This window comes from Cygnus atratus, chromosome 1 (assembly GCF_013377495.2).
Source record: "Cygnus atratus isolate AKBS03 ecotype Queensland, Australia chromosome 1, CAtr_DNAZoo_HiC_assembly, whole genome shotgun sequence".
In the NCBI taxonomy this organism is placed as follows: Eukaryota; Metazoa; Chordata; class Aves; order Anseriformes; family Anatidae; genus Cygnus; species Cygnus atratus.
The window spans coordinates 88,913,799-88,932,347 of record NC_066362.1 but is presented as its reverse complement, the minus strand read 5'-3'; the positions used below and the strand labels follow the sequence as shown (position 1 = coordinate 88,932,347).

Genomic DNA, 18,549 nt, shown 5'->3' with positions numbered 1-18,549 from the left:
CCATGATGTTTTCTTACTAGCTCCTTTACATCATCTTGCCTCTTGGTCACGGCACCAAGCCTGCAGGAGCTCAAGAAGCTTTTGGACAACACACTTACACATATGGTTTGATTTTTGGTAGTCTTGTGTGGAGCCAGGAGTTGGAGCTGATGATCCTCCTGGGGTCCAACTCAAGATGTTCTATAGATCTGTGCTTCTACCCCATTCCCTCCCCCACCCCCCCTTTTTTTTTCCTTATCTTGCATTTGTACCTGTAGAAAATGACATTGACACAGCTAAGAGAAGATCAAAGTGGTTTCTCTCCAATGTGGGCTTCCTGTGTGAATTCAGAGAACAATCCCAGTCCTAATGTTGTCAGCTTGGGAGTAGTTCAAAAGCAGCTGAGATGGTGCTGTGCACAACCTAGACGTATGCTGGTTAATCCAAACTTCACAGGGTGATGCAAGGTGGGGAAATGTGGGATGATGCTGGGGTTGGGCTCCAGCGCTGACTGCTGCCCCCGATTCCTTCGAGGAGCTCTTCTCCCCCCTGGCAGGCTAAGGTTGGCAGGATGCCTCTTGTGACCAGCAGCCATGTGGCCACGTTAGTTTGAGACTCAGGCTTGGTAGAATTATAAGCTCTGGCAGGAGGGGAGAGCCACGCCCTGGCCTTTGACGATGTGCTCTGCTCTGCTTGTTGTCAGGAACCTGCTGGAGAATATTGACTTCTTGCAGACTCCAGGGAGTTACCTCTCCCACCTCCACCTTCTGTTTGTTGTAAAAGCTCCTCCTTGACAAAGCAGTAGTATGGGAAGGGAAACGCTGATTGCAGCTGCTCTTCCCAAGAGGAGAAAAAACAAGCTTTGGCAGATGCACGTGGTTGCCTCTCCTCTCTCCTTCTCCAGAAAACCACTGTTGTGGAGGGAAGCTGCGATGGGTGCTCAGCCTCCTGCTACTAGAGGGGAAGCAAGCGGAATCAGGCAGGATCCTCTCTCACGGTGCTGCAGCTGGAAGGTGCAGATGTTTTATACACACACAACTGGAAGAATGAAAAACAAAAATCTCTTTCTTTGGAAATATTTTTTCCACTAACTGAAAACAGAAATATATGTATTTCTTTTGCCCAGAGATCTCTGCACATTTTTTCTTCCACCTTAAAAATGTATTAACCTAAAGTCACAAAAGAAAGGATGTGGTTCTGTAGAGATCAAAACTAGTAGTCCTGAGGATTTAGTAATGTTTTAAGTAGCAGACTGTCCTCTACTCTAAGAGAGAACTCAAGGAGACAGTTGTATTCCAGAAAAGGTATGGGGAAGGGGTACAACAAGAGTTTATATTACTAGGGAGAGTGAAATTTTGAGGAAATTGGGGCATTTTGGACATCTTGCTGTGGAAATGTATAGTTGTCAAATAAATGAATAGGTATAATGAAATGAGATCTGAGGAAGGCGAGGCAGGAGAGCAGAGAGCCTTTTCTGGGCCACAGACCACCAACTGTATGGCAAGAGTACCCTGCGCTGCTCTCTGCCCCCGGAGGTGTCTGCTCACGAGCTCTGGGCTTCCTTCTTTTTCCTTCTGGAAATTTGACCAGAAACAGAAATTTTGGTTGGGCCAAACCTGATAGTGTGGGGTATGGCAGCAGCGCAGTGCTGTGCAGGGCAGACCTCCCCTTGGCATGGACCTGGAACCAGCCTTCAGGGGTCCGTGTTGGGACCCATCCTCTTTGATATCTTTATTGATGATTTGGATAAGGGAATTGAGTGCGCCCTCAGTAAGTTTGCAGATGGCACCAAGTTGGGGGAAGTGTTGATCTGCCGGAGGGTGGGAAGGCCCTGCAGGGGGACCTGGACAGGTTGGGTCAATGGGCAGAGGCCAATGGGATGAGGTTCAACATGGCTTCGTGCTGGCTCCTGCACTGTGGCCACAACAACCACATGCAGTGCTACAGGCTTGGGGCAGAGTAGCTCGAAAGCTGTGCAGAGGAAAAGGATCTGGGGCTGCTGGTTGATGCTCACCTGAACATGAGCTGGCAGTGTGCCCAGGTGGCCAAGAAGGCCAACGGCATCCTAGCTTGTATCAAGAATAGTGCAGCCAGCAGGACCAGGGAGGTGATCATCCCCCTGTACTCTGCTCTCGTGAGGCTGCACCTCGAGTGCTGCATTCAGTTTTGGGCCCCTCACTACAAGAAGGACATCGAGGTGCTTGAGCGTGTCCAGAGAAGGGCAACGAAGCTGGTGAAGGGCCTGGAACACAAGTCCTGTGAGAAGTGACTGAGGGACCTGGGGTGGTTTGGTCTTGGAGAAGAGGAGGCTCAGGGGAGATCTCATTGCTCTCTACAACTACCTGAAAGGAAGGTGTGGGGAGCTGGGGGTTGGCCTCTTCTCACAGGTAACCATCAATAGGACTAGAGGGAATGGCCTCAAGTTGCAACAGGGGAGGTTTAGGTTGGAAATTAGGAGACGTTTCTTCTCAGAAAGCATAGTTCAGCATTAGAACGGGTTGCCCAGGGAAGTGGTGGCGTCACCGTCCCTGGGGGCTTTAAGGAAAGGTTGGACCTGGCGCTTCGGGACATGGTTTAGTGGGTGACATTGGTGGTAGGGTGATGGTTGGACCAGATCATCTTGAAGGTCTTTTTCAACCTTTATGATTCTCTGATTCTCCTGAGGCAGCCTCAGCTGTCCCGCTGGTAGCGCTGCCCCGGAGGGGACACAGGACAATCCTTTTCACGTTCAGTTGTTTGGGTGTTCAACACTACTGGGTTGTGAAATGTGGTGGGGGTCTGGTTCCTGTGGTGGCAAGGAAGTTAGATGTCACTTGGTCTTTTGGTGGTCCTACAGCCCTTGCCCACAGCTCTCTCCTTTCCAGCTCGTAGCACCTCATCCTACATGGACGCTGAGCTGCGGTTTGGGGCAGAATATTTATCTGACTTGAATATTATTGAAGTATTTTCCTGTTTCCACAGAACCACAGTGCCTGGCTCTTTCTGCCGAGCCTGGCTCCTCGCGACTGGTCGCTTGGGAGAAGAAGACCCCCGCGCTGAGGGACCCCTCTGCATGAGCTGAGGCTGGGGCAGCGCTGCAGTCCCCGACCCTTGGGGGGCGAGGCGTGAAGCCCCCTCCGTCCGCCCCGCGGCCTGCGGCGGCCCGAGCGGACCGGCGGCACGGGGGCGGCGCTAGGACCCGGGGCGGCGGCGGCGGCGGGGCCGGGCGGGGGCGGCCCCTCCCGGGCGCAGCGCGAAGGCGGGCGGGCGGGAGCGGGGCATGGTCCCGGTGCCGGCGGCGGCGGCGCGGCGCGGAGCGGGAGCGGGCGCGGAGCGGAGGTGGCATGCGGCGCGGAGACATGCGGCTCTGCCTGCGCGCTGCCGCCCCGCCGACATGGACCGCCGCCGCCTGCCGCCGCTGCTGCCGCTGCTCTGCGCTGCTGCCCTCGGCGCCGCCGGGCGTCTGAGCGCCCGCCCCGGCAACGAAGGTGAGCGGCGGGGGGGGAGCGCTCCCCTTCTCTCCCTTTTCTTCCCTTTTTCTCCCCTTCTTTTCCCCTATCTTGTTCCTCTTATTTTATTTTTTATTATTATTATTTTTATTTTTCCTTTTTCCTCCTTAAGGTGCTCGGTCCCTGCTGCCGGGGGCGCGCCCTAACGAGCAAGCCCCGGAGCTCGCCCTAATTACCTCCGGGCCGGCGGTGGTGGGGGCTGCGGCGGTATTTGGTGCTGCCAAAGTTTCAGTCGGAGCTAAAAAGCGGCCCCGCTGCCCTGCCCCGACCCGCCTGGGGTGCCGGAGCGTTTGGGTGTGGGTTTGGGATCCCGGTCAAACCGTGCCTGCGCCCCAGTTTTGGGCAGCGTTTTGTTCTCCTCCGCTGCGGCGGTCTCCGAGTTGACATTTGGTGAGGACGCGTGGTAGGTGTCAGGGAGAAATCACGACGGCTGTTTGAAAAAGTAATTGAGATACTTTTTTTTGGAAAAGGTAAGGTTGCCCCTTCCCCGCGGAGAAGAAGAGCAGAGCCCCCTCTTCCCCCTCCCGCAGCCGGTGCCAGCGGGTGTCCGCTGCAGCCCGCTTTGGGGACACATCCAGGGGGTGCGAGGAATTTGGGGTGCCAGCCCGGCACGTAGACCTAGCACCTGCTTCGCTTGCAGCATCCGCAGGGCAGCAGGCAGAGACGCCGTTACAATTAGCCTTTCTCCCCTGCGAATGATGCTGAGTGCGTACTGGTGTTGGGGATGGTGGCGGGATACGGCAGTGAGGTAGCCGCTCGAAATGATTTCCGAAAGGAATTAACAATCGCATCAGATAAGGGAACACTTAAACTCCACAAATCCTGGGTAATCTGAAATCGGTTGTTTTTATCGCTGGGAAGAAGCTGCGGCACCACCGTACCAGAAGAATAATGTGGCATCTGCTTGTACGTTTGATGTAAATTTATTTTACGTAGGCACTGATTCCCAGGTTACTTTTAATAGTTGGTTGCTCTTAAGCCTCCGTATACACGCTGTTTTGTACCTATTGTCATCCTTCACAAATCGTTTTCGGAAATGAAAACGCGAACGGTAGTAGGGGTTACTCTTGCCCTATGATTAAAAGCTTTTTGGAAACGTGTGTAGTTCAGTCAGTCAGCAGAGCAGCTCTGCCTCCACGGCAGTGGCAGGCAGACGCAGTCTGAAAGCTGAGACTAATTATGCAAAAAAGATATTAGAGCCTTCAGGTTTGCAAAAGATGCTTTTTGTTTCTTTGTTTAAAATCACTGAGAATTGGGAAAGGAAGAAAAAAGTCAGTATCACATAGAAAGCACATTAAGCATCTTTTCTGAGTCAGAATTCAGTAGATGCTGCTCCTATTCTCTCTTTACAGCTTCAAAAACTTGTAAAATAAGGGTGGCATTTTGAAAATGTTTAGTGAAAAGGCACAACGTAAATACAAATACTGGACAGTAACCTGCTTTTGCATGCTTACTTTTTCTGAAGTATGTGTTTTGCTACTCACTTAAAAAAAAAAAAAAAAAAAAAAGGAACATCCCCAGTTTCTTTTAAAAATGCGACCAATGTCAGTGTTTTAATTATTTCCACTATGAGAAGCTCAGTAATTACTTCATTTGCAGTGTTCTTAGGCTGATGATATGAATTGAGAAAAATCCGAATTAGAATTTGCTGATGCTAGTTTGTTTGGTAATCAAGCATTAGCTTGAAGCATTAAATAGCGTCAAAAGATTTTCTTCTTTTAAATGATGTTTTTCTCGCTACGCTTTTTTCACTGCTGCTGTTACCATTATTTTTTTCCCAAAGCTGAAGTTAGGTGTTACTGTATTTCTGTGGGGTATTTAGAAAAGTTTTCTTTCTCTACCGCTGAGAAGTTAAAATATATTTTTTGAATGGAGATTGTTAATATAGACTTATGGATAAGAATATGTGCGTTTTCTTCATGCACTTTAATATAAAGCTACTGTTGAAAATCTCACGGATTGTTTTAACAAAGAATGAAGTGTATTTTTGGTGCGTTTATGTAGCTTTGTGTAACTTCTGGGGGATGTGAATGTAGCAATAGATATGTTACAGGAGTGCCTTCAGGGCTCCTGGTAATATTTCCTAAATTTATTTGGATTGAAAGAGTTACTTCTGTTTTTAAAAAACATCTTCAGTTAACATTTGCAGTTAATACTAAAGCTGACAAGCATTTGAACCAGAACTGATGCTTCTGTAGTGGAAGTGGATGGGAAGAAGGGAGAAAAGGATGAAAGGGGGGGGCTGAAGGCAAGTTGTCGATTACTTCACTTTGTGTTATCAAGTGCAGTCCATCATCCCCCCCCCCTTTTTTTTTTAATATATATCTTGGAGACCTTGGGTGTTTATTAATTTGCTTCATCCCAGAAAAGTTTGGAGTTTTTTCTTGCTGAAACATAAAATTTTCTGCTGAGTTTATTTTTAAACTCTCTGCTGTGCTCATTGCAAAGCTGCGTGCCTTTTACCTACGTAATCACGGAGGTTCAAGAAGGTTCTGTAAAGTTCAGACTTATCTGTGTACAGTGGCAAAGTGTGTGCCATTTTCTGAGAGGAAGGAAAATGTCAGGAAGATTTAACGTCTAATTTTTCAGGTTTTGGAGTCACAAGCAGAACCCTGTGTATGTGGAGAAACCACATGTTCTGCTATTCCATTCCAGTCAATATTTTTCACTTGGGGAAGATTGTGGGTTTCTTCTTAGAAAGACACAATTTCTCTTTGAATAATTCCTATGGTATCAAGTAATTGAATGAGCTGTATCATTCAGTAATTTAATAATTTTTCCTCAGTGTCTTCGGTAACTATATTGCCTGCCCGAGGGTACCAGCAACCTTAATTTCACTGTTTTATAACCCACAACAGTTAACACTTGACCTAGGTCATTAACAGGATTATCAGCAAATTTGTTTAAGCTTTTACTGACAACCTGAATTGCTTCAATAATATTTTGACTGTGCAGACAGGAAACTTCTTGTAACCTCTCAATCTAGCATAAAATTAATTTCTTGCGAACAGAGCTACCAAAAGATCAATACGGTAAATCTGCTTATCGTACTTGGTTTCAAATAGTGTCTGTTTTGGTTAACAGCAAGAAGGTTCCAATCAGCTGCTGTTTTCAGTCCGTGCTGGCTTTGGAGATGTGGTTTCATCTTTTATTTGTTCATTAGCGTCTCAGAACTGTGTACACTTAAATTTACCATTTTATCTGTTAACACTTACAGTCACTCAAGACAACTTAGTGTGCCTTGTGACAGCTGTTGGCATGTTTTTGAGAAATTCAGTGTTTGCCTGTGGAGCAAAATGCCTGACCAACTTTTGCATATCATTTTGGGAAAGGCTGGAAATATTGGAAACTTCTCAGTAGGATCAAAAGGGATTGCACAGGGAAATGCTTTTTACAAATCTTGCCTTACTTTGTGTCAGGTATCATTAGGTCAGGATAAGTCTTCATGTATCATGACACAATTCCTGCTGGTGCTTATAGCTCGCTGTTGAGTGTTTATCTGCAAAAGAAATCAAAAGTAGGCTTAGAAATCTGAATATGATGACACTTAAAATTTAATTTCAGAAAGCTCAAACTCATGTGGGTCTAGAGAGCTGTTTTTCGTACAGCTGTATATACTCAAAGCTGCTGTGCTTCATCCTAAGCTGTATGATCAGACAAATAATGGACGTGCTTTAAAATTCACAGTGTGATGTTTTTAAAAAGCTGTGCAAAAGGAGAAGGAAGTTGAGCAAATTCCTCATTTTATCTCAGTATTTTTAATACCTGACTCTCACACATGGAATAATTTATTTTCTTTTCTGTTTATTGCTGAAATTTGTCTTCACTTTACCCCAGATTTCAATACAGTGTACTAAAAAGAAAAATCACCGTATTGCCTATAGCAAACTTAAAGCAGATGTTTGAAACAGAGAGATGTTCAAATTGGACACAGCAATTGTTATTGCAATTAGTTTGGATGCAACATATTTGCTACCCAACGAACCAGTCAAATCATAGATGCTCGTTAAAACTCTCTTCTGTACTTTCAGCCATAGGAAGTCAGGCTTTGGGGCGCTACCGGAATGAAAACCACTGCGCAGATAGTAGGCACGCGAAGTTTAACAGTTGTTTACAAGAAATCTTTGCAAACTGGGAGTGCGTTCTGATGGAACTTAAATTTTTCATTCCTGTCTGGAAAAACATGCAAATTAGTTTTATTATTATTACTATTTTTATCTGCAGGAGTTAAGCTAATTTCTATTAGTAGACTTACTTTTGATTTTGTTTCAGAACTTGTAAGTTTTCCTCCAGGAGTGCGTGTAATGGCTCTTGTTCTTGTAATTCCCACCCGATGAAAGTTTGGAAATACAGATGCAGGTGTTCATTTCCTTGTTTTCAGAGCTCTGGATTTTATCACCAGTGAGGGTCACTACAGAGCTGTTACCGAATCCAATAGTATAGTTGGTCGCTTTTTGTGCAGAGCCTGTGTTAGCTCCATGGGCTACCTGTGATTTGTAGAGGTACCACTGCTTTGTAGCTGCCGTTTGGTTTTTCTTATAAACAAATAAATATATAAATGCTACTAATAATAACTGGAGATAGAACTGTATCCTTATTTTTTGTTGAAGTTCAAAGCTGTGCTCAGTGGAGCTCGTATTGAAACCCCGAAAGGTCAGATTGATACCCTAAGGTGTAAAATTGACTGGACTTTTCCAGAAGTGTTAGATAAAACTTAAGAGGTGGGGCAGAGGCATCTCTTCCCATCACCTTTCTAATAGATACTTCCAGCATCTAAAGAGTTGCTTTTCTGTAGTGAAATGTAGGGATTCTTTTTTCCCCTTTCCCCCTTTTTTTTTTAATCATTTCCTTTCTTATGAAAAGGAGCCTAATTTGTTGAAGCATTGTCGAAAATAGTTGAACATATATTTATGAGGGAGATAAAAACTTGCAATAAGAACTAATACAGTGAAATGCAAGATTTTGTATACAAATACATGTGACTCCTAAGTTTTACTAAAAATCATGTTTTACTAAAAATCATTTTAGTGATGTAGCCTTTCTTATTTCCATGAACTTTTATAGTAGAAGGTTTTATTTTACTTTTTTTGATGTTTAAACTGTTCTATGCAAGAAACAAAGCTCAACGGGGAATAGTTTAATTCAGAAGATGAGATGTGAACTCCCGGTGGTGTAATTCTGGAAACAGAACATGGCAGTAATTTGCTGGGTTAGGATCGTATTCCCCACTGGTCGTCTTGTTCTTCTTAGCTTTTAGGTGCTTGATAACTCCTAGCACAAGGACTTCTTTTGCAGTGTGAAACTGATGTAAAATTGAAATTCAGTCCCTTGGACTGAAGATTGCTTTGAAATTTCTGCAGCGAATGAATGGAAGAAATAAAGATATAGAAATAGAGATAATCCCGCCTGAAAGAAATCTTAGGACAGTGACAAAAGAGTTGCAGCCTGTGAGAGTGCCGGGTGGAATGAATGAAACGCCAGAGCGTACAGTCTTAAATTTGCAGAGATGTTATTAAACCAGACACACTGTAAGCAGAAACTTAAGCACCATGCTCCTTTTTTTTTTGTAAAGTACTGCATCCTGCTGTTCCAGGCAAAATATGGAGGAAAATCCCATTAATCTACTGAAAAATATTGATGAAAGAATAATAGCAGAGCGAGGGAACAGTGGCTGAAACTTCCTAGCAATTAGGGGAACAATAGGATGAATGGTAAGGTTCAGTCAGGGCAGTTTAGTGTCATATACTACAGGAATGGTGATTTCTTTTTTTGCCAGCTTCTTTCTCATACCATTTTTATATCTATATTTGGATGGAAAAGTTCATGCTGCATTGATCTGTTGTTGATGTGGTTTTTAAAATTTATTATTATTAATAATGATAGTGAAAAAAAAACTCCAAGCACAGCTGCTGCACATATGAGTACAATAATTTCAAATTAAAAAAAAATCTTTTAAAATTGTGACTCGGGAAGGAGATTGTTTTTGGAAAATCTACAGTGAAGAGTTCCTGTTTAAATAAATAATAATTAAAACACCAAAAAACCTTCTGGTCCATGGTAGTCATCCCAGAAACTTTGCAGTAACAAATAGCAAACAGTGACATTGTGTTTCTTGGTTTAGTTTTTGAGAAGCTAGAAAGCAGCTAGAGGACTTTTGCTCTGTTTGCTTTTTTTGAGGGGCAAAGGCTTGTTAAGAGCTCGCTTTTAGAGCGGAGGGAAGGATTGAGGAAGAAGAGATGTAGACAGACATGAAGTGAAAGCTTGATCTGAATCGCAGGAAAATCAGACCCAAACCCAAATTTTCTCCAATTATTAACAGAGTTAGGAACCCAGAATTCAGGGCTGACAATGATTTGAACACTGAGCAAAGCACAAATTAAGAAATTCCTTGCCTCCCTGAAAGTCTAAGCTTTGTTTACATTAGTAAGCTTCATGACTGTGATTTACCAGTGGTGAATTTCAACAGAGACTGCAATTTAGGAGGGGCAGAGGCATTTTTACCATTCCATTTAATCTTTTTTTGTAATGGTGCTTCTCTTTTTTTCTTACAAAAAAAAAAAAAAAAGAAAAGAAAAGGCAATATCTGTCTGTCCAGCTGTAATGTTCGTGACACAGATACGTACATCGAAACATGTTCAGAGAATGCTAGGGCCCTATCCTGCAAAAACTTGTCTGCCACATATAATTTACCTCAGAGAGCAAATGTCTTAGGTAATGGTGAGAGGTCCGTTTTCCTGGAGAAGAACATTACAGCTATGGAAGATGTAATGTGGTCACGCAAACCATTTAGGGGTAACCCAGCTGTAGGGAAACCTCATTGGTCTCCTTTGTTCTCACCTTACCTGTGCACAGTGCCACGAGCCTTTCTCATACGCCTGTGTTTTTTCTTCTTTCCCTGCCCTCCCATAATTTGACAGTGAACCATGCAGAGTAGAAAGTGGAAAACATCTTTTCCTTCCCCACTGACTCTGAGAACCATGTGTCCATTCCTTCTTACCAAATTATGTTTACTGGGAGAAGGGAGATGCTGCAGTCCTGCAGGTGCCCAGAGAAAAGGTACAGAACTATAGGTTTAAGGATGGTGCCTTTTCCCTAATTAGTTCGTTGCATTGATCCCGAAAGCCACGTTAAAGCTGGATGGGGCGTTCAAGAAACTGAAGGAGAAGTTTTCCATTCTAACCGAGAAAACCAATTCTGGAGAAAAGGCACATGCTTAGTTTGTGCAACTTAATGGAAACCTGAGCTGTTTGTGGGAAGGTAATGGAAGTGGAAGAATAAGCAGAAAACGGGGGCCTGAAAAACTGGCTTATGGGTAGATGGCAATAGAAGAGTCATTTAAGCATTTACCTTTGTTATAAATATTTGTATTTCTCACATATGGAAATAGTGAAAAAAGATGTTAGCAGGGTTTTGGTTGCAAAGGCAGCAAATGAAGTCAGGGGCAATTCCATTTTTCATATGGATAGCTCAGCACACATGTTCTGCATTAATTACCTCCATAAATTCTGTTAACCTGGCAAACAATGAAAATATCATGTTGGTGACATCACTGTATTGGAAAATAGAACTGGTTTTAGCATCTTGATTTTCTCAGCGTGACACTCAAGGAGATTTCTTATGCTATTGGCATTTTACTCCCCCAATTTGCACCGAGATGTTTAGTCATTTGTTCTGTGGGTTTATTTTATCTGTGGAGTGGCTATGGAAGGACCCAAGCATTTTGTAGCCCGGCAAGCTGGAGCCCTCGATTCCTGCAAGCAGAGAAGAAAAGGTTGACGAAACTCCATCAGGGCATACCTGAGTAGGTTTCTTTCTACATGTAGTATTTCAGGATTTTCATAAACTTTTTTTTATTAAATCTTGATTTCTGTATTTTAAACCTAACAACAAAACTATATTTTTTTTTCCTGTGCCCCATATGAGAAATTTCTTAAAAGCAGTTTTTTCCCCTAAGGTTTGGCATGCAGCCAGACGATTCACTTTGGGGGTATCACAGCATTTTTTTAAATGCATGAGTGGTCATTCACAGGACTTGTGCTCAAGTTCCTGTCTGAAAAAAAAATTCTCATCTATGAACTATTATTTCCTGTTTGGTTTTCATTTGTTTTTTAGTCTTTGAACTGCAGGAAAATTTCTGGGAAGTTCTTAAGGTTTTTTAGTCATGGGTGCTGCATGTGGTCAGATTTTTTTTGTGATACTTTGTGGTGTCTGAATTAGAAACTAAGTATGTCTAACAAGTTTTTGAACTCTCAGTTCACCTTAAATAAACACGGACACTGTTGCAACATATATATATATTTTCTTTAATTTCCTAGAAGCCTTCCCAAGCATGGTTCTTTGTGAAACTCCAGTAGACCTCAACTGTATGAGATCCTCAGAGGGGCTCAGTTCTGCAAAACTAGTGAATACTGATTATTATTTTTTTTTCCCAAGGGAAGAGTTGTGCAATACGCTTAAGCCCTTTTGAGAAGTGCTTTAGAGCTTGTTAAAATGATTTTAGTCATGTTTACTCTTGGTTTGGGCTGCCTATACATAGGCATATGGTGCTTCAGGATTTGGGGAACCCAACAGGATTGTTCTCACATCCCATGAGAGACAGACCTGCTTATTCTGGGCTGCTAAAAGGTGAGGTGTTTGTGTTTAGATAATCGAATCTCACTTTTTTTTTTTTCCTGAGCAAGGTGAACTTAGGTTTTGCCATTTAAACTCCGTTTTAACACAGTCGCCCTCATTTTGCGTTTGTGTTTAATGCTGTGCTCCACTCATGTCAGATTTAACACTGTAGTAGTAGATTAAAATGAGATTCAGAGCATTTGGACTTGAATGTAGGTTCAGTTGAACAATAATTCAGATATCTAAGGGTTTATGTAATATCTTGTAGGAGATACTAAAAAAAAAAAAAGTTGGAATTAGTTTAAAAACCAGGATGCAAAGATATGAAAGCAACACAATAATTTGGAACCCATTAGGTTAATCCATTTTTAATTTTGATATCCTTGTCTTAATGAAAAGAACTGGCACATATCAACTTACAGGAAATAGCCTAATAAAACCGAAACCTTATTAGGCCCTTTTGATAAACATTGCATTCCAGCCCACCAGTCATATGTTTTTGCATACTTGGAAATTGAGCTTTACACCGCTTTAACAATATCAGGAGGACTCTCATGTTTCAAACTAATAAAAAAGAAATAAAATCTGTTTTGTCTGTGTTCATCCACGAGAAGTTCTCCTGCAAACCGGGCAGTTGTCAAGACGATGCAGACAGGTACTCAGAGGGAAAGTAGCGTACAGATTTGCCACCCCACTCCTGTGGCAGGAGCTGCTAATTCACACGTCGTCATCTGTGCAGAAATGGCAGGTCGTTTCCTCTTCACAGTAGCCAGAATGACTTCCCTGAGGTGTGATGTTAGGAGGTTTGAGTGCATCTGCACATCTGGAGACTTGATGCAGGTTGAGTAGAGGGTAAGGTTGATTGTTATCTGTGCTACCCAGCCTTAACTATTGCTTTAGTTCCCTCAATGGTAGGGTGGGGGGAAAGGCTGTTGGTGTTACCTGAACACTCCCAAGGTTTCCAGCAACACGATGCTCAGCAGTTTTCTGTTCTACTTTGAAATTTGTTCCCGTTTTGTCTGCTAAGGAACAGTGTACCTCTGCCTGTTTGCTCTCTGAAGCCTTTCCTGCATGGCTTATATTTTTGGACCAGATAGTCATGTTCAGGAGACTTAGGGTGGCATTGCCCCTCTCCTGCTTGTAGGCTGCACACCTAGTGAAAGGAGGAAGACTACCAGAGAGCTTCTTCTTAGCATTGAGTGCAGGTGAGTGAGGAGCCGGCTGGTCTCCCTCCAGCAGCAGTATGGGGATTCCCTCTGGGCGTAGCAAGCAGGGAGAGGGTTGCTGCACAGTCATGGATCCTCCCTGATCTGCTCCATTTGGTGTTTGCAGTCCGTGCTATTGTTTATTCCTGTATTCCTTTTTGCTGTGCTGTCTTCCCTCATTTATGGCAGCCTCTATAAAAAACTTGCAACCAAGTTCCTGTTTTGACTGTGTCAGTATTCAACCCATGGAAAAACTGAGGCACCCCAATCTGGCCTCAGATGCTCTTAAGGAGTACGTTTGAAGAGAGTAAGATCTGGGAGGAAAATGAAACTCTTCCTCTTGTAGAGCTGAGGACGACTGCTGTAAGAATAGAGTTTATCAAATAATCCAAGTTAACCTAGAAGGCTTATATGTTTTATAGGTGAAATAATCAGTAAGGTAACTTGATTCATATTGCTAGTCTTTTGTCTTTTATTTGAAAATTTTAACCATCTTTTAATTTTGGAAGTAGTTTATAAATTATTTACTGAACGTTTAACTGAAAATAAGGGAGGCTTGGGCTATCCGGTGGCCTTTTGTGAAGATTCCTGAGTTCAGTTTTAGCGCAACTGTTTTTAAATTCATTTTGGTTTTCCCTTGTTTGTTCATCTCTTGCCCCCACCCTGGTGGAGTTCTTCAGTCAGCAGTTTAACCACAGATTGAACATGACAGTTGCCAAATTTGGAATGTTCTGCTCAAAATCATATTTGCATTGTACAGTATAATGGCATAGGCAAGAAAGGTTGAAAGTGCAGACCTCACAGCGTTGTACCTCTCAGAGGACTATAGGCTGGCTTTGAGTTGTACCAGAAATCTCCCTGAGAAATCTCACATGTGGAAAAGAATTGTCTAGCAAGTGGGCCAAGCTTTGTTGGCGCTTCTATGGGGTGTGCGTTACAAAGGATTTAGTCCTGGCTGTTTTTAGGACGCTTACTCTATGTAGCTTAGTGTCACCTTGCTTCCTAGGGTGCCCCAGGCTGGGGGAGACAAAGCTGGAAAGGCAGAGCTCGGTGCATGGGCTCCTAGCAGGTCTTTTATGCTGAGGTCATTTGCTTCTGAGCATTCGTAGCAATAATTACATCTTCATTGCAACACTTGAGGAGAAACGCAGGACCATAACATCACAGGAGACTTGACTTTTTGTTAATGAGCAAGGAGCAATCAGGTCCCAGGTCTGCTTCTTGGAAGCAGGCTTCATTGGTGAACACTGTTTCATGAGAAAAGTAGTGCATTGGTTAGTGTTGCTTCGTGGAGACATTTCTCATCCGCTGATTTTAATTGTTCCCTCTTCCCAAAGATTTTGTGGTATACCTTAGCAGATTTTCTATCAGCAAGATCCTAGCTGGTAATTATGGTGAGTGCATCAAGACGTTGGCCTAGCCTATCTATCGGTAGGTATTGCCTATAAGCCTCAGAATAAACCAGAGATGATAAACGAAAGCTGATCTGCTGCAGCCCTTCTTATTTTCACTGTCCCCACTAACTGGGAGAAGGGAGGGTTGAGAGTACTCAGATCTGTGCTCATAGGTGGACGAAAATCCAGGTGCTGGTGCTCTTTGCCGTAAAAAGGCCCCCCTTCTAAAAATGTATCTGTGTTTGCACTGACTCCACTCTGTCCCACCCCAAAACCAAGATCTGGCTAACTTCCTGCCGCAAAGTATTTTCTTTGCTGCTCAGAATATATGACACGTTTCAATTATGGGCATTCACTCGTTTTTTTGGTTGTGGAGCAAATTTAAATTTTCCCATTTGTTAGCATATTTTTAAATAACTAGCATATTTCTAAGCTGGCAGTTTGATGCCAAACAAGAAAAGACAAAATAGTCGTGAGTTTTTTCTTTTTTTTAACTTTTAATTGGAAATGTTAATCAGTTGAAAAAATGCTGTATATATTTTACCTCATTGGCTATTGTTATGCATTTTCCGTGTATAGGATAGGGTTTGGAAATACATTCCTGTGGGGAAGTTATTGCGGGTTCTTCTTTAGCTATTGCAAGCTGTCTCTTAGCAGGCTTTCCTCCCCAGGTCTTAGGTAGTTAGGATTATCTCAGGATGCTTCTACCTAGCACAACATCTATTATTTTATTTTTTTTCTGGGAGTGTATTTATACTGTGTTCAGTTCCTTGTCCAGCCACTACCCCATGTGTTTCTGGATCTGCCTTCAGCGTGAATCCAGGTATCTCGTTAGTTTTACAGTTCTTTTTCTTTCACTGACATCACTCCTGATAAAGCCCGCTGTTAGTGAGCCTGGAGTCAGGCCCTCTGCCATCACTCTCAAACTGGAAGCAATTTCAGATAGTGTGAGCGGGCCTGCACGTCAGATTCCACTCGAGCCCTCATTCATCTTCTTCCTGATGCCACGAAGAAGAGAGTGAGCGAGCTCTGCGCTTCGCATCCCGCTGCCTGTTCCGGCTGCTGGGAAGGTGCTCATTTTTACCCCCTTGGCACAAGTGCACGTTGAGGAAATGAAAAATGCTGTCTCGTGAAGTTTTGATGACCAGAAGAGTCAGGCAGGAGAGGGAGCTTCTAGGAAGAGCACATGTTCTTAATAGACACACTGCCGGTATGCTGCCGCTTGGCAGAAGTAGCCGCAGTACGGCAAGCAAGGCTGACGCGTGGCAGTGCCAAGTTGCTCATTTCCAGAGCCAGAACGGGTGGTGGCTCAGTTTGTACAGCACTGCAACGTCTCTATAGCAAATCCCCCCCCAACAACTACCACTAGTTTTCAAGAGTGTTATTTACATGATGGGACCCATGCAGTACACTGAGATTGTTAGACAGCATTGGATTTTTTTTAATGTTATTTTGTGAGAACCCCTCTGCATCTCCTTACCATAATCAGTGATGCTCAAGATGCTCTATAGGAAAAGAGCTGGGGATAGCAACACAACTGTTCAGGTAGTTTAAGAATTACCCTAGTAATCAACATGTCAGCCTCAGGGGTCTCTGTAAGAGTTAGCTGAGTGATGCTCACACATTTTTGCCAGAGGAGGAAATACAAGGAGTGCAATTGAGTTGTGGGAGGAAGGATGTGGTACTTAACCTTCAGAAAGAGCCTGTAAGTCCCGATTCTCTTTCATGTGGCCTGACCTCTAAAACTACTTTTCTAATCTCATCTCAAAAGTGGCAATAATTAGGAAGTAAAAAGAATTATTGATTTTATTTTTGGGACTTTCCACTTCTTCTGTTCCCCAGTATTCTATTCAAGTGCACAAGAGCTGTGGGTAATCAGGCTCTGAAGTGAGGACCGTATATGACCTGTAGTTATGATTGCTTACACAGCCAAGGGCTTCATTGAACCAGGTATTTTGGAGTACCTGGTTGTTACATATGTGATGGAAGAAAATGTGTTGCATAGTTTGACCTCTTTTTTGGGACTTAAGAAAAGTCCTACAATTCATGTTAGTATTGCTAGAGGTACACACCTAGCAGAGGACAGTGCCAAGTGAGAGGCTGCAACTCCTTTCTCTCTAGTTCTCTTTTTTATCTAATACATACATGACTATCAGCACCTGTACTATGTTTAAATATTAACATTTTCATTTAAATTTAATTGTGTGTGGGGAAAAATCTGTTAGGGTCACGCTGGTGTATGCCTGCTGATGTGAAGATCTGATAGAATATCTGTGTATGTTACCTTTCATGAATTGCTAAGATCTCTTTTGTGAATCAAATGTTGCCTTTTGTTACACGAGAGGATATATCAGAGTTGAAACATGTTGAAATGAGTAATTGGATGAATGAGTTGCTTCTGTAATATTTTACTTTTTTCCAATTAATCCTACAAATCCTTGAAAAAAAAATTAAGACAACTAATATCTAATCCATTCCTTCTTTAATTCTTCAGTTTTAGTGTAGGGAATTGTTCTCTCCTTCAATTTCTAGATTAATAGGTAATTTTATGACACCTAGTGTCAAAAGGTAACGTTTTACCGTTCCCTATCATTTTCTCTAGGGACCGTGAATATTGCAGCCCCTAAGATCTGTATTGTTTGCTCTGTGTCGAGGCATACAACTTTCTCCTGAACTCACAGGAAAATCGTGTGTTAACAGCTTTTTTTGAGGGGTGGAGGGCAGGGTCGTTTTTATCAGGTGGCAACCTGAAAAGAAAAATATTTTGCATTTCAGACACTATTAAAAAACTGTACACTTTTGATGAAAAGTTTTTTTTAAAAAAAAACTAATAGAGAAAAAGTATTGTATGCATGATTTTCATTTGGATTCTAAAGAATTTGAGCACTCAGTGTGTGTTTCTGCTTGCCTAAAATACAGTTTTCACTAGGCACACAATAAAGGTACAAGGCCGTGACAGATATCTAGGGGGTCACTATAGCAATGTCTTCTTTCATCGAGTATTTTTTTCCCCATGTCTTTTTTATTTCTTGATGTGACATGCACACACACATCCCTCAAAGGAATTGGAACTAATATTTTTAAAATGTGGTGAAATATATATGAACATGGCAAAGTAGTTTGTGTAGCAGTGCCACTTTGAATGTGATGAGGAAGGTGGACTGAAGGAGACACCGAAAAATTGCTCTTGCTATAAAAGATTTGATCCCAAGTAGAACAGCTTTGGGAAGGAGGATTGAAGGAGTTGTCTTACTGATTCAGTTACTTTGCTGGGGAGCAAGACTGGTTAGACTCCTTGCCCTTAACCGTGAAAAGAAAGAGCTTGAATTTTGTTTTCTGGTGTTGAAACCTTCTGAGCTGGAAGTCTGCTGGCTTGTTGCAGGTCTGTGTCCCGTGCTCTTGTAAGCTTCCCCTGTTAGAGGGGTGGAAGGGCATGGCGACTTGCTCTCTAGCCCTATAGTGGGGGCATCCAGCTCTTGTGGGGCAGTGGTGGAGCTTTGCTACCTACTGGTGTTAAACCAACCCCGTCCTTTCACAGGCACACGTGGCTTCCACTGAATTGCCCCTCCAGCCTTATTTAATGTGTGCGAGTACTTCACGTTAGATTACTTGGCAACCTGGTGAACCTTTTTTGAGAGCTAGGCAGGCAGCGGGGCTCTGACATTGTTGAGGTGGCACAGGGAGATGTGGACAGAGATGCTGAGTGCTGATCTTGTGTCCTTCAAGGGTGTGCTCTCACTGCTAGGCTGCTTGGTAAGCCCCAAGAGGAGAACTAGCACCAGGCTGTGACTCTGTTCCTGTGTATTCTTCCAGATGAGACTGATGAATTTGGACTAAATTCATAAATTTCAGGGTGACTGCAATCATGTT

At 43.1% G+C, this 18,549-nt stretch overlaps 1 protein-coding gene across 4 annotated transcripts in view; it reads left to right on the top strand.

The window, feature by feature from the left end:
- The first annotated feature begins 3,216 nt into the window (after positions 1-3,216).
- The window catches only part of EPHA3 (EPH receptor A3), a 218,298-nt gene continuing 202,965 nt past the window's right edge, over positions 3,217-18,549 (top strand). For 3 of the 4 annotated variants that reach the window (XM_035540652.2, XM_035540647.2, XM_035540645.2), the window contains exon 1: positions 3,218-3,446. In XM_035540652.2, the coding sequence (XP_035396545.1) occupies positions 3,239-3,446 (208 nt within the window). In that variant the 5' untranslated portion in view covers positions 3,218-3,238. Of the gene's footprint in view, positions 3,447-18,549 lie in introns of all 4 variants that reach the window. The other variant, XM_035540651.2, reaches the window with a different exon arrangement.